The 13,407-nt window shown below is 35.0% G+C and overlaps 1 protein-coding gene across 3 annotated transcripts; it reads right to left on the bottom strand.

Moving 5' to 3' along the window:
* Positions 1–1,059: 1,059 nt before the first annotated feature.
* On the bottom strand, positions 1,060–8,426 carry LOC114627790 (prolactin-8A8-like). 3 transcript variants are annotated; one of them, XM_028775700.1, is made up of 6 exons: positions 8,392–8,426; positions 6,857–7,031; positions 6,113–6,151; positions 3,459–3,566; positions 2,230–2,409; positions 1,060–1,248 (listed from the first exon to the last, which is right to left on the bottom strand). In XM_028775700.1, exons 1-6 carry the CDS (start codon positions 8,424–8,426, stop codon positions 1,060–1,062), a joined length of 726 nt encoding a protein of 241 aa, XP_028631533.1. The 3 variants fall into 3 exon arrangements, with proteins under 3 accessions (XP_028631533.1, XP_028631534.1, XP_028631536.1); XM_028775701.1 differs by having other exon boundaries at positions 6,857–7,035; positions 8,396–8,426; XM_028775703.1 differs by lacking the exon at positions 3,459–3,566 and having other exon boundaries at positions 6,857–7,035; positions 8,396–8,426.
* Between the last annotated feature and the right edge of the window lie 4,981 nt (positions 8,427–13,407).

The following is a 13,407-nucleotide window of genomic DNA, read 5'->3' as shown; positions in this document are numbered from 1 at the left end:
TAGCCAGAGCCATGGTAGCTGTCCGGGAACAAACTCGACACAGTGATAATTTTTAAGCATGTTGTGCTTCAGAGACCCACAACCAAACATCAGGCAGAGCTTGAGGAGTCTTGTGGATGAGTGGGAAGACTGAGTGAGCCAAAGGGATCAAGGGCATTACAAGACCTACAAAGTCAACTAACTTGTGCTATGGGGGTCTATAGAAATTGCCCCATGAACCAAAGAGTATGCAGGGGCTAAACCTATGTACCCTGCACATTTATAGCAAATATGCAGCTTGGTTTTCAAGTGAGCATCCAAACAATTGGAGCCAGAATGACATATAATCATTGCTTCACCAGAATATCATGGCAGACATCCCAAGGGATTGTCAATCTTAATGTTCCTATGGTTTTAATATGCATATAATATGAAGTGTGTAGGTTTTTATAAATACCATAGAGCAAAAAAGTACTTGCTAAACACAGAGAAATGAAAATGTGTAGAATGTATCTATGATAATGCTATGGCAGAGCAAACTTATAGTTTGACCTATGGCACATCATGTAGAGATCATCACTGATATTTGTGTTCTAAAGAATTTTACTTTTTAAAAATCAAGGTTTTGGAAATCTCACACATGGATCTGCTTTCACTATTAACACTGCTTTTTAAGGACAATCTGAATGTCATGAAGAATTAAAAATTTTATAATTCTAATTATGATAATGGATCAGTTAATGAGTTTAATTCTTTCATTATGCTAACTTGACATTCATTACTTTCCTATGAAATAAATATGACTTTATTAAAGAAAACTTTAATGTTATTTGCTACATGAAGATCTATTATTTCTGACATATTTGATTGGGACAACCTAACTATTGATATATATTCTATTCAATGAACAAAATATGAATAGACATTTTACATTTAAGCATTTCTGAAGAGAATGCTTTTATTGTTTTTAAAAGGGACACATAACACAAACACATGCATTTGAAATGTATATAATTAAAAGCAAAAGCTCAGCAATGGCTGTTGTGGAGCAGCTCCAAAGGAGACATTACAAATGTTCACTTAGCAATCTTCTGAAGTTATGCGGCACTTCAATAATCTGAGATGAAATAGAGTGAACTGTGTGTCATACTCTAGGCAGTCGGAAAGGTTAAACATTGCCAAAAATTTATAATTTTTGTTACTTGATTTTAAGAATGAAAGATGTTCCCAGCTGGAAAATTCTTCCTTTGTCTTTGCTTTAGGATAGACCTAAAAATCAAAATTATAATCAGTTAATTGTTGATTGTTAGTGTTCCTTTTTCCTTATTTCTTCTGTGTACAATTAGAGAAATACATTCAGAAAAGGACCGCTTCCATCAATGTTATGAGTTCTCATTTTTCTAAGCCAGGAGCTTGTGATGCAGTTACAATTTTAGCATCTGGGGTGAAGACTCATGTACATTTCTACTAACATGTACTCAACTGCTGAGGAAGTATGCCCTTTCAGAAAGCATACAAAAGCAGAGGAAATGTAAGAAATTTCTGTTGTATTCTGGCCGAATGGAAGAGCTCATATCACTTTCTCATTCAGAAAATTTAAACATATCCTTTCGCATTTATTTCACAGAAGCTTACTTATACCACTATTCTACTAAATCCAACCTCTATGAAGTCTATGTAAAAAATTTCACAAGTGATGTGGATCAGATGGTGATTTAATATGCAAACACTAGAAATGACTAGGATTGGAGAACCAGAGCTCTTTTACTCCAACCACAAATTATAACTGCCTAAGAGAAACCACTGTGTTTTGTGCTGATCTGAGAGTAGAAAGAGATGAGAAGCATCTGAAATGGTTGGAGATGCTAACAACTTATTAAAGCAGTGGTTCTCAATCTTTCTGATGCTGTGAGCCTTTAATATAGTTGCTCAGGTTGTGGTGACCCCCAACCATAAAATTATTTTTGTTCTTATATAATAACACTAATTTTGCTAATTTAAGTAATTATAATGTAAATAGCTGATATGCAGTATATCTGTTATAGGACCCCTGTAAATTGGGTCATTTGACCACCAATGGAGTAGTGACCCACAGGTTGAGAAACACTGTCTTATAGAAAGATTCTGAACAATATAAGATATCTGTGTTTCACTCTGGAAAGGTAAGGTATTTAAAAAATGTTTTTGTTGTTGTTAATTTCCACAATCCACCTATTTTATGAATCAGAATAAGTAATAGGAAGTGCTCACCCTGGTGAGTATCCACCTAAGGTCATCCAGGATTTGTCTGTTTTTCTCTTCGATCTCCTTGGCTTTTGAGAGGATAGTTTCAGGGACATCTTTCATGGCACTCAGTTCAATCACTAGATGGTACAGAGGGCCAACCCAGGAACCCACAAAATTTATCAAAGTTTTTAAATAATCTTCAATCTGTGAAACACAATTGAACAATTGCATTAAATAATTTTAGTTCAGCAGGTTTGATACCTGTAATGTTAATATAAATAAGCTGAACTGAGTCATGTGTTTCCTATGTGTATAAGACATATGCATATGTTAAATAGTTTGGAAGTATAACACTTAAACAACTGCTGTATTTTCTAAAAAAAATAAAACAAACTACAGTTCTTAGCAATTAGAATTTTTCTAAGGTTAGGTTATCATACTTTGTTCTCCCATGCAATTCTACCAGCTTCCTTTTCAGTGAGCTCTTTATTAATTAGTTAACTGTTTATCAATTTATATAATGGTTTTTGCAAGTACTCAATAGGGACCAACAATGTTTAACTTTCGCAGAAGAGCAGTAGTATATAGTTATAATCATTTTAAATAAGGGATTCATGTATACCATGTGTAGGGGAAGAATTATCACAACCTAAAATAGAACTACTATCATATGTAGACCTCCTCATGAATTTGGGCATTGTTGCACTCTAGGGAACATAAACTCTTATTTCACAGTACTACTCTGCTATCAAGTTTTCAGTTAAGGCATCGATAATTATAGAGTGATGAAGAGATGAGTAAAAAAAAGAAAGAAATAGAACCAGGGCAGATTTAAAAATCAAGAAGGGAGATAGTGTTCAGTCACAAAGAATGCTATCATGCAGAACTCCTTAGTAACATATAACAACAGCCACATTGTTATTGCTCATGGAGGAGCAAGTATATATCCATGGATAGTCAATGTAACTCAAATAATAGTAAAAAAAAAATGGTAAGTAAAATTTGACTAGTTGGTCATTCCTAAAATATCATTCTCTAAATGGTGTATTTAAGGATTTGCTACATTGTCTTTGGGTATTTCATTTTATTTATAATGTATCAATATTATAATGTCATTATTTTGTATACTTTATCTTCATTTTTTCTGCATGCATGGATATTGTATTTATTATAATATCTGCAATAACTGACAGTACTACAAAACCAATGTGTTGCTTCTAAATTTCTGTGGAAAGTCCAGGAAGGAAACTCACTTCAATAGTTATATATTGAATTCCCTTGTTTGGGGGGTTGGTGAGAGTAGAATGGCAGTAAGTTCCAGCTCTGAAAGCAACCTCATCCTTCCTCATCAGTTGTAAAGACTGAAAATAAAACAGAAAACAGAGTTCAGAAATCATAAACAATTTCATGACCAGAATATTAATGCATTTAGTGGATCTGTAGTCATAAAATACAGATACTAAGAAATTAAAAAACTGTCATGTAGTTTTGTCTCTGTACATTATACCTCCAATTTATTTTGGTTTTTCATTAACTTTTAAATATTTAACTCCTTCCTCTCTTACGTGAATTTCTTCTTCATTTTCAAAAGTTAATCTAAGGAAGGCAGACACTTAAAAGATTAAATTGATGAAGAATTAAGTGATTTAATTATCAAAATTGCTTAGCATTTCAGCATAAAGCCATAGCACATAATCATTAATCTTTCTCTTTTCTGTTAATAATATGTACCGATATTTCCTTACTCAGAAAACAAAAGTTATAAATTTATTAATTTAGCACTAAAAATAAAGTTGGGCATGTTAATGATAATTTTAGAATGAAATTGTATGCAATTTGACTCACAAAATGAACTATTTTACAGTAAATTCTATGTAAACTCAGTCAACAAAATATAAAAAATATTAATAAATATTAATTAGTTTAGCATATCTTATTTATTTCAAATAAACATCTATTTCATGAAAGCCTTATGAATAATTGTGAAGGTTAGGAAGTTGGAAAGCTGTCAATTAAGAACAGGAAATACAATTACTGTATAATGCTTTCTCTTCTAAAACACAATCATTGACATGAGGAGCTTAGTGTGAAAGAGCTAGAAAAAAGTAAGATACTCTCCATCATGCCTTGTTCACTTTTATCTCTCTAAAGCTGAAAGCTCATGGAAAATCTGCTGATGTCTGCCTCTGGCACCACCAAGACCAACAAAAACTTTGCCACAGATACGGGGAAGAACCCTCTTACCCTTAAAGGGAATGGCTCCCTTACAGGGCCGAGGATTGATATGCCTGATTGATACCACAGAAGTCACAGCTAACCGGCTACCAAAAAGATTAATGAAATAAATAGATACCCCCACAAAACCAGGTCCAACCATAGATAAGATGAATAACAATTTACATCCAGGGAAGAGAAATCTCCCTGAGAATTCCGTTCTTTTTCCTTTCCAGGTAAAAATGAATCACCCATGATGTCTGCTGTTAGAAGTTCTAATCCAGAAGCTGGCCTCCGAAATTATACTACTCAGACCTTTGAAGGGCCACTGACAAGAACACAAAACAGCTAGAGACTGACATCACTAATCTGAAGAAATCCCTCGTTTCACTGTCTGAAGAGATCTCCTAAAATCGCAAAGATCCTTATGGAACTCGAATTACTCTATCACAATAGAAAAGGCTGTGTACATCTCTTGATTGTGTACAACCCTTAAAGAAGAAGGTTGCCTTTGCATAGACAAGACATGGAGGGTTAAAGAGAGCATGAAATATGTCAGTGAAGGCCCTGAGAAAAATCAGAGAAAGAAAGAGACAGATGAATGCTGGTACAAACATTGCTTTTCAGCCTCTCCAGGGTTGTCAACCCTAATTCCTCCCATCTTGGGACCATTATTTGGTTTATTTTGCTTATTTCTGCTGGTCCCTGGGCCTCAAATAGGCAGACTAACTCTGTGATACAACAGATAAATAATTTGGTAAAAAAAAAAAACAACCTATTCAGATACATTATCATAAGTTAGCTATGGAGGACCACGAGACTCAAGATGAGGTTGTTACTTTATACAGGGTGTTTCCAAAACCCATCTCCACCCAACCTAAAAGGGGGGACTTCTGCCCCTAGACCAAGCAGAGAGGGGCCACCCAGAACCCCTCTGACAGGCAATCTGAATTCTTGCTTAGGCTGCGAAGCTAAGCACTACAAAGGCATATAAATAAAAGATAAAAATATCTCTCTGGGTTCCCTGAGGGACAAGCCTGACTGCATAGGGGTTGATGTCAAAAGTATCCCCTCTCCAGGAAAAAGACATCGGGATGGCCCTCGTGCCTCACTGGACAATGACAGAGGGACTGGAGCCATTACAAGGTCCCCTTCAAGTACTTGAGGTCAGGCCTCTATCCCCGCCTTTGCAAGATTAGAATTGCCACAGCCCTTCTATACTTAGAGAAGGGAGGAGATGTCAGGAGCAGCCCTGCTTACACACTGAAGGTCTAAAATCATCCATAGACCTAAAGTCAGCAATAGGCCTGTCATACATGTATACTAACACCAAGTCTTGGGTCTCAGTGGAAAAACGTTGAAACAGATGGCTATAAGCTAATGTAAACAGGCAGCTTTTGTGGAAATTTACCAGCCAGAGTAGTCATAGACCTTGTAATAGGTAGCCTTGGCAGACAATACCAACTTAGATAAGGACAAGCGAGTCATAGGCAGAGTCATAGTGACTTGTCCCCTGAACCTTCACCCAGCTGATACCCAGTTCTTAAAGATATCTGTATTCTCCCTGAGCACCCACATTCCAGTGTCATTCCCTTCCCCACATCCAGCCTTTTTTGTGTTTATAACCCCAGTGTGAATGAATTATGATTTGAGAAAAATAAATCATAAAAAAAGAAAAAAGTAAGGTACTTACAAGAGCTGCAAATTGTCCAGATGAGAATTCGTTGTGGTACTGTGTCATGTTAAGGGGAGAAAAATAACATCTAGTCAATAAAAATACAATAACATGTTTATTCCAAACAAAGACATATTCTTTTGATGCCCATCACATTGAAAGTTTGGCTGTTTCTATAGTGTCTTTTTTTCTAACCTTGAGAAATGCCAATTACCAATCAGGGATTATATACACTTCCATTACCACCATGATATTCAACAAAACATTATCAGTGTAAACCTTCTCTCTCTCTCTCTCTCTCTCTCTCTCTCTCTCTCTCTCTCTCTCTCTTTCTCTTTCTCTCTCTCTTTCCCTTCTTTCTTCTCTTCCTTCTTTCTTGCCTCTTTGTATGTTTTACTTTATCTCTGTTACAAAAATATAGTTCAATGTAAAGCACATCTTTTACAGATGTACTGCAGTGTGCTAAATGAACCCGACCAACAGGATTTCATGATCCTGAATGAAGTGAGAGTTCTTCCCCAAGCACATTTTAAAAGTTTCTACCATAGTTATTTTTTAATTTTTTAAAAAAGTAGAGAAAATGTATTAATATCATTAGATTCTATGAAATTTCATGACACTGTCCAATTGGTCCTGTCCCTGTTTTTTTGGTTGGGGTATCTTTTATCCATGAAGGTGAATTTTCTGATGTTTCAATGACAATGTTTAGTGTGTCAGGTTCTAGTGCAGTTCAAGTATTAGTATGGTGGTTGAGGTACTTACAAACTCTACATAGAATTGGTTAGCCAGATTTTGGAGAGTTTCAGCTTTCTGAATGGCACTGTTAAATGTTTCCACAAGCGGGTCCCAGCAGCCGCCCTCTTTTGCCTGACATGCAGGAATTGATGCAGCTTTTTTCCACAGCAACAAGTTTGACAGCACCAGCAGCAGGAATACCCTTGCTACATAGAAAAAACCAAATCAGACATTGTTTATTAACCTGTGTTCTTCTAGGACTGGGAAATTTGAATCTGGCCCAAGTTTTTTTTTTAGATTTTGGAGTTTGTTTTTTTGTTTTGTTTTGGTTTCATTTGGTTTGGTTTGGTTTTTGTTGTTGTTTTTTTTTGGGAGGGGTGTTTGTTTAGTTTTTAAATTTTTTCCTGCATGACTGTATATTGGATATGTGGAATGGTACCTTAAAATGTCACTCTAAGTACTTAGACAAGTAATTGAATTTTTCTGAATAATAGTTGGAGGAGCGGGTTATTTCACATTATTTTTATTCTTTAAGAACTGCTTGTGAATTTTTACAAAGGTCTGAAATTAAAATTAGTTCTATTTTTGTACTTTAAGGCATTTGTAAAAGGTATACTATCTTTGGAATTTTAGCTCGTTTTTAGTTACCAAACTCTTGAAGAATATGCCATTTTTAATCATGTCTGATGTCAATGTTCTGGATACTTCTGGAAGAGGTATGGCTCAGTATACCTCTTTTCTTCCTCTGTACAATGGACAATAAGTACAATCACAATGATTACTAACAAGAAGATGAAAAGGTGTTGTTGAATATATGATATCAACTTAGAACTGTTACGATGATAAAAACAACAGATATTTTTTTCATCAAAAACTTCAGATCATTCTCTTTTGAGTTGATATGCCCTATAATTTTGTCTGAAGATTAAACTCTCTTAATGCAATCTGAACATATTCAAATTGGAGAAGGACTACATGTTCAAATTGTTTATCTAATGATTCTCTAGTGGTTAAGGTAGAAGTCAGAATACCAACTGTCAATACTTTTTACTCGCCATTATGTTTCTTCTGCCTTGAGATAAGATTAAATTGATCCATTGAATTTACATCCTCAATATTTTCCAATTTCTAAAACTCCAAAACATTGCCCATTTGAGATGTGTTATTCTTTGTTCTGGAAATTGTCCGATGCATTGGAAGCTGCTTAATAATTCCCATCAGTTCTAATCATTGAATAAAAGAAACACAATTCTCCTTCTCTCTCCTCAAGAGAGAAGACAACATAGAATATCTTTGAACACTGCAATGTGTCTCAAGTTAAAGGATGATGAAAACTACTAATCCAATTTTCCCTTGTACCCTTGTATAGTTTCTTTAAAAAAAATTAAAAGATAATATAAAATCTATGCAGAATTCTACACCTGCTAATCTATGAACAAATTATCTCCTCACACTAGATGGAACATCAGAGATTCCAAAGAAAGAACCTCATTAAAATAAAGTCATAGAACCACTGAACTAAATACTTTTACTAAGACATGAATAGGGGCAAGGGAATTTACTTACAGAAGTGAAGTTGACTCAATAGCAGCTCCATCACTGAGGAGTTCCTAAACAGGATAAGTTCTGTCTCTGGAGATCCCGTTCACTGAAGTTTTACATTCAGTTAGTTTCCTGACCCTATATATTCTAGCAGATAACCCCAAGGACATACACAGCCACGAGACACCATGAAGTCACATACAGAAACACTCATTGATGAAACCTTTCTATCTTCAAGGAATATTAACTGTCTTATTACAACATACTTATATGTGTCTGGATGGTTTCTTTTAATGTGTTCCTACATGTTGATTCTTGTGTAAATTATTTTTGAAATCTCTGAAGCCATTCTAAGCTGCCTGATTAAAGATGATCATGTCAGACCATTAGAAAATCATTGTTCATGATTACTTCCCCTTCCTTTGAATGTTACATTCTTTGTTTTATCTTTTTTCCTTATCTTTATTGACAGAGAATGATTCTTCATTGAATTATTTGATCATCATACAACAGCATTAGTAAATTATGTATACTGTTATGAATCATTGCCAGTAATCACTGGATACTCTGAAGAATGTATCTCTGTAAACTATCCTGACAATTATAGTAATCTATAATAATATAATGCTTAACTTAGGTATTTATAAGTCAGTCTAAAATAAATCATGTATTTTTTAACACAAAAACTCCATTAACTTCTTTCTAGACAATATAACCTCTCAAAAATTACTGGGCATTCTTTTGAAATAGCAAATATAGGTTATTTTCTTTCAACTGCTGTTAATCATTTCAGAAGTATATTAGCTGCACCAGTAACAATTGCACCATGATTGTACTAATGAGTATATTTTTATAAACTTACTGCTAGTATTAACACTTGTGCTATAGTATCACTGGTGAAGTTCTTCAAAAGCCAATGCCATAGTGGCTTCCAGACTCTGAGATCTAATAATTATTGAGAGATCTTCTAACTGAATGCCTACAAAGTATCCTCATAGTGTTGAAAGAAAGTAATTGCTGCTTAAAAATATACACAAATCAGTTAAGATTCATATTCATACAAAAGGATATATAGCTACAAGTATGTCATGAGGGATTTCAGAGCCTAGCTCTGCAGTATCTCATGGGAAGTTAACTCTTTTCTCCAGGACTACCACATCTTAGCGATTTAATTCAATAAATATACTGTTCTCAGAGAATTCTTTTTTCAATATATATATATATATATATATATATATATATATATATATACTTTTCATTTCCTTTTTTGTTAAATTATGTTATTTATTTACATTCCAAATGCTACCCCCATTCACATTTCCCTGTCCTGGAGTTCATAATTCCATCCTCCTTTCTCCCCTTTGCTTCTGAGAGGGTGTTTCACCACACACCCTACCCACCCACCCACACACACACATCATCCAAACCATCATCAAAATTCTCTAGAGCTTCAAGTTTCTTCAGGTTTAGGCAAATCCTCTTCCACTCAGCCCAAACAAGGCCATCATCTGGTACATATGTGCCAGGGGCCATGGATGCTCTTTGGTTGTTGGCTTAGACTCTGGGAGGTCATAGGAGTCCAGGTTAGTTGATACTATTATTCTTCCTTTGGAATTGACATCTACTTTTGTTCCTTCAATCCTTCCCCTAACTCTTCCGAAGGGGTCCGTGACCTCACTCCAATAGTTGGATGTAAGTATTGGCATGTGTCTCAGTCAGATGCTGGTAGAGCGTTTCAGAGGACAGCAATGTGTTATTGTCTGTGAGCACAACATGGCATCAGTAATGGTGTCATGGTTTGGTGCCTGTACATAGAATTGTTCCCAAGTTAGGTCAGTCATTGAATGACCTTTCTTTTACACTCTTGATTATTTTTGTCCTTGCATTTCCTTTAGACAGGAACAATTCTACATTAAATATTTTGAAGATGAGTGGATGGCTCCATGCTTTAACTGAGTGCCTATTTGTACACTGGAGATGGTCCCTTTAGGTTCCATCTCCCCACTCTTGGGCATTTCAGCTAAGGTCACTCCCACTGAATTCTGGAAGTCTCTCACATCCCAGGTCTTTGGTATTGGTATATATTATTTTGTTCCTCTGCCCCCCACTTACTATCACTGAATATTTCCATTCATTCTCCTATCCCTCACTGGTCTTCTCTCTTTTCTTCCCCTCCCCACCCTCCTATTTGTTTCTGCTTACTTTTTTGTCTTGCCTTCTCTCTCCTACCCAGGTTCCTCTCTCCCTCTGCCTTCTGTGATTGTTTTGTCCTCCTAAGTGGGGCTGATAAATCCACACTTGTCCCTTCTTTCTTGGTAAGCTTCATATTGCCTGTGAGTTGTATCATGGATATTCTGTCCTTTTGGTTAATATGCACTTATCAGGGAGTATATATCTTGCATATCTTTTAGGGTAGGGATTATCTTATAGAGGTTAAAAACACTGACTGATTTTCCAGAAGTCCTGAGCTCAATTCCTAGCAATCACATGGTTACTTACAACCATTTGTAATGTTATCTGATGCCATCTCCTGGTGTATCTCAAGACAGACAATATAATCACATATATAGTCCAAACTTGCAGATTCTTTAAGAGCAGAACTTAGTATCCTTTTAGTTTCAATGAATACATACATAGAGGTTGTATTTATAAAATGGAAGCTGAGAAGTTCAGCACTTTTGTAGACCTACTGTTACCTGTTTCAATGCACCATAAATTCACTTGATGATTCTGCATCCACTTGGACATTAGTCACAGACTACAAAGGTGTTAGACAACATGAACAAGCCTCGAGGTTATATGATTTGTTTCTTCCAAAGCATAAGACTGTGTAGAGTAGCACGGATGGGATCATTACTTCTTTTGCAAGTTTATAATCTAAACAGAAACCTCTGTACTGTTTAGCTTGCATCACTTTAGACTGACATATGATCAGTAAGAGGTGGCATTTTGCTAAGAGCCGAAAAGGAGCAGGGCCCGTTCAGATCTGCCAAATCTGTTGTTCCTTCAGAAGTCTTCCAATTTTCAATAGTCTTGGACTTATGCTCTCTGGCTCTTTGTCTATCCGGAGTGTTTTAGGAAAGGACATTTTCCTGCATTAGTAGTCTCTTCCCTACATACTCTCCTATTCTCAACAACACAAGTTCATCATAATTTTAATAACATCAATTAAAACGTTACAAGCATGATATGCAGCCTACATCCCTTCTTCACATCCACATCCAAGATTCCTATCTACATTAGACAATTGTATACAGAATTCTCTATGAGAGACAGTTAAGTGTATACCCCTGAGGCAACTTGTGTCATTTTTATATTCTATCATCTCATTATTGCACTGATGGATTTCCCCCTAGTGATTTTCAATAGCTATGAATTCTAGTCTACTTGACAAACTGATGTCTAAAATTTCCTGAAGATTCCCATAAGGTGTCCTTGGGTCCTCTGTAATGTAAAGGCAGGAAGACAAAGTTGGTCAATCTGTTGATTTTAAAATATCTACTATCCCTTTAAGACATCGCTTTCCTGAAGCAGGGAAATAAGTGGAAAGCACTGTCGCCTCTTCTACTCCATGGAGAACTGTTATTCAGTTTACAGCCTTTCTGCTGCTCTTATGTACCATGGCTTTGATCTGCTGAACATTTCTGTTGGAGGTCCATAGTGGTCACAGGGAAAATCTTGAAACATTTCACTTCCAATGAACTCAGTTCTCATATATTTCTTGTGTGTTTGTGTATGTGTGTGTGTGTGTGTATGTGTGTGCATGTCTATGTCTGTGTGTGTTTATTGTATTAGCACTTTTCAAGGACGTTTAAGTCATGTTCCAGTAAATTCTTTTCTAGATAGCCCCATCTACTTCAAGTGTAATTTTATGATGAATTATGACTTGTGAGAAGATAATAAACAAACTTGTAGTCAAAGTTTTGGAGACCACACTGTCAATTCTTCTATCAAAGTAAATATGTTTTTTAGAAATGCAGATGTTAAGATTGAAACTACCTGATAAAAAGTCAAAGGGCTTACTCTTGATGTGCCTAAAGTGGTGTCTTCTACTTGAATCTTACCTTAGTCAAATTGAAGATTCTTTCATCAAAGTTACCTGGCTACAATGCTCGGTGGAAAGTTGGATACTCTTCTCAAACTTTTGTCTTCTGAAAGTCTCTTATATGTTTGGACTCTTATTTCTTTTCTTAGATCTGAGTATTATTTTTAAGATATGTAGTTCTGTTCTAGATTTTGTAAACTTTACAATGTACCTATTACAAACATATTTACTTGTGCCAGTGCCCTTTCTCTGTCAATTTCTCTCCCTCTCTAACAAAGTTGTACAATTTACCCTAACATTAAAAAAACACAAATAATGTATTAGTTATAATATAATTACATATAATAATTATATGTAATATAATTATTATATATAGTTATAATAATAAGGTCTTAGTTAGTTACATGTGATCTTTTCTCAAAGAGGCTGAATGTAAATATTCATTATTTTTACTGAGGCTGCCTACCACATTTATATGGATAATATGCATTTTAAAATGGAAAATCGAAGTGATTGAAGAATAGTTTGCTAAAATAAAGAGAACATATTATATAAAAAACTGATTTTTCTAATAAGAAGGCCACTTGATCACATTTTATTTGTCATTACAATTCTGTCACATGCTTTCGAGGTGAAGTCTTTTCTGATAGATTGTTTGCTTTTTTCACAGGAATCAAGTTTGTACTGGCTCTCATTAGGTACTCAGAGAACCTGACCCATTTAAACTGCATGATAATATTACCAGTTGCAAATAAATAAAATCATTTTTCTTAAAGAATAACATGTACAAATAAGTACTAATAATTTACTTTGATTTTTAGATTTTAGATTTTTTTAAAATATTTTAAACATTTTTAAAAGACAATGGAAACAAAATGAATTCATTAATGTAATTTCTTGATTTCTACATGACCTTTTCCCCTTAGGCTCTAGCAAAGCAGTCCATTTCTTGTCATGTACATCTGAAGACCAATGACACAATTTACCTTTC

The sequence above is a fragment of the Grammomys surdaster genome, unplaced genomic scaffold (genome assembly GCF_004785775.1).
Source record: "Grammomys surdaster isolate TR1022 unplaced genomic scaffold, NIH_TR_1.0 258, whole genome shotgun sequence".
NCBI lineage: Eukaryota > Metazoa > Chordata > Mammalia > Rodentia > Muridae > Grammomys > Grammomys surdaster.
The sequence above is the reverse complement of the archived record's forward strand: the minus strand, read 5'-3'. Positions and strand labels throughout refer to the sequence as shown.

Coding starts and splice junctions, on each gene's coding strand:
- LOC114627790 (XM_028775700.1), bottom strand. CDS start 8,426: ATGGAGCTGCTATTGAGTCAACTTCACTTCTGTAA. Junction 2,410..3,458: donor TTCAATATATAACTATTGAA/GTGAGTTTCCTT, acceptor TGTGTTTCACAG/ATTGAAGATTATTTAAAAAC. Junction 1,249..2,229: donor TTAGGTGGATACTCACCAGG/GTGAGCACTTCC, acceptor TTTGATTTTTAG/GTCTATCCTAAAGCAAAGAC.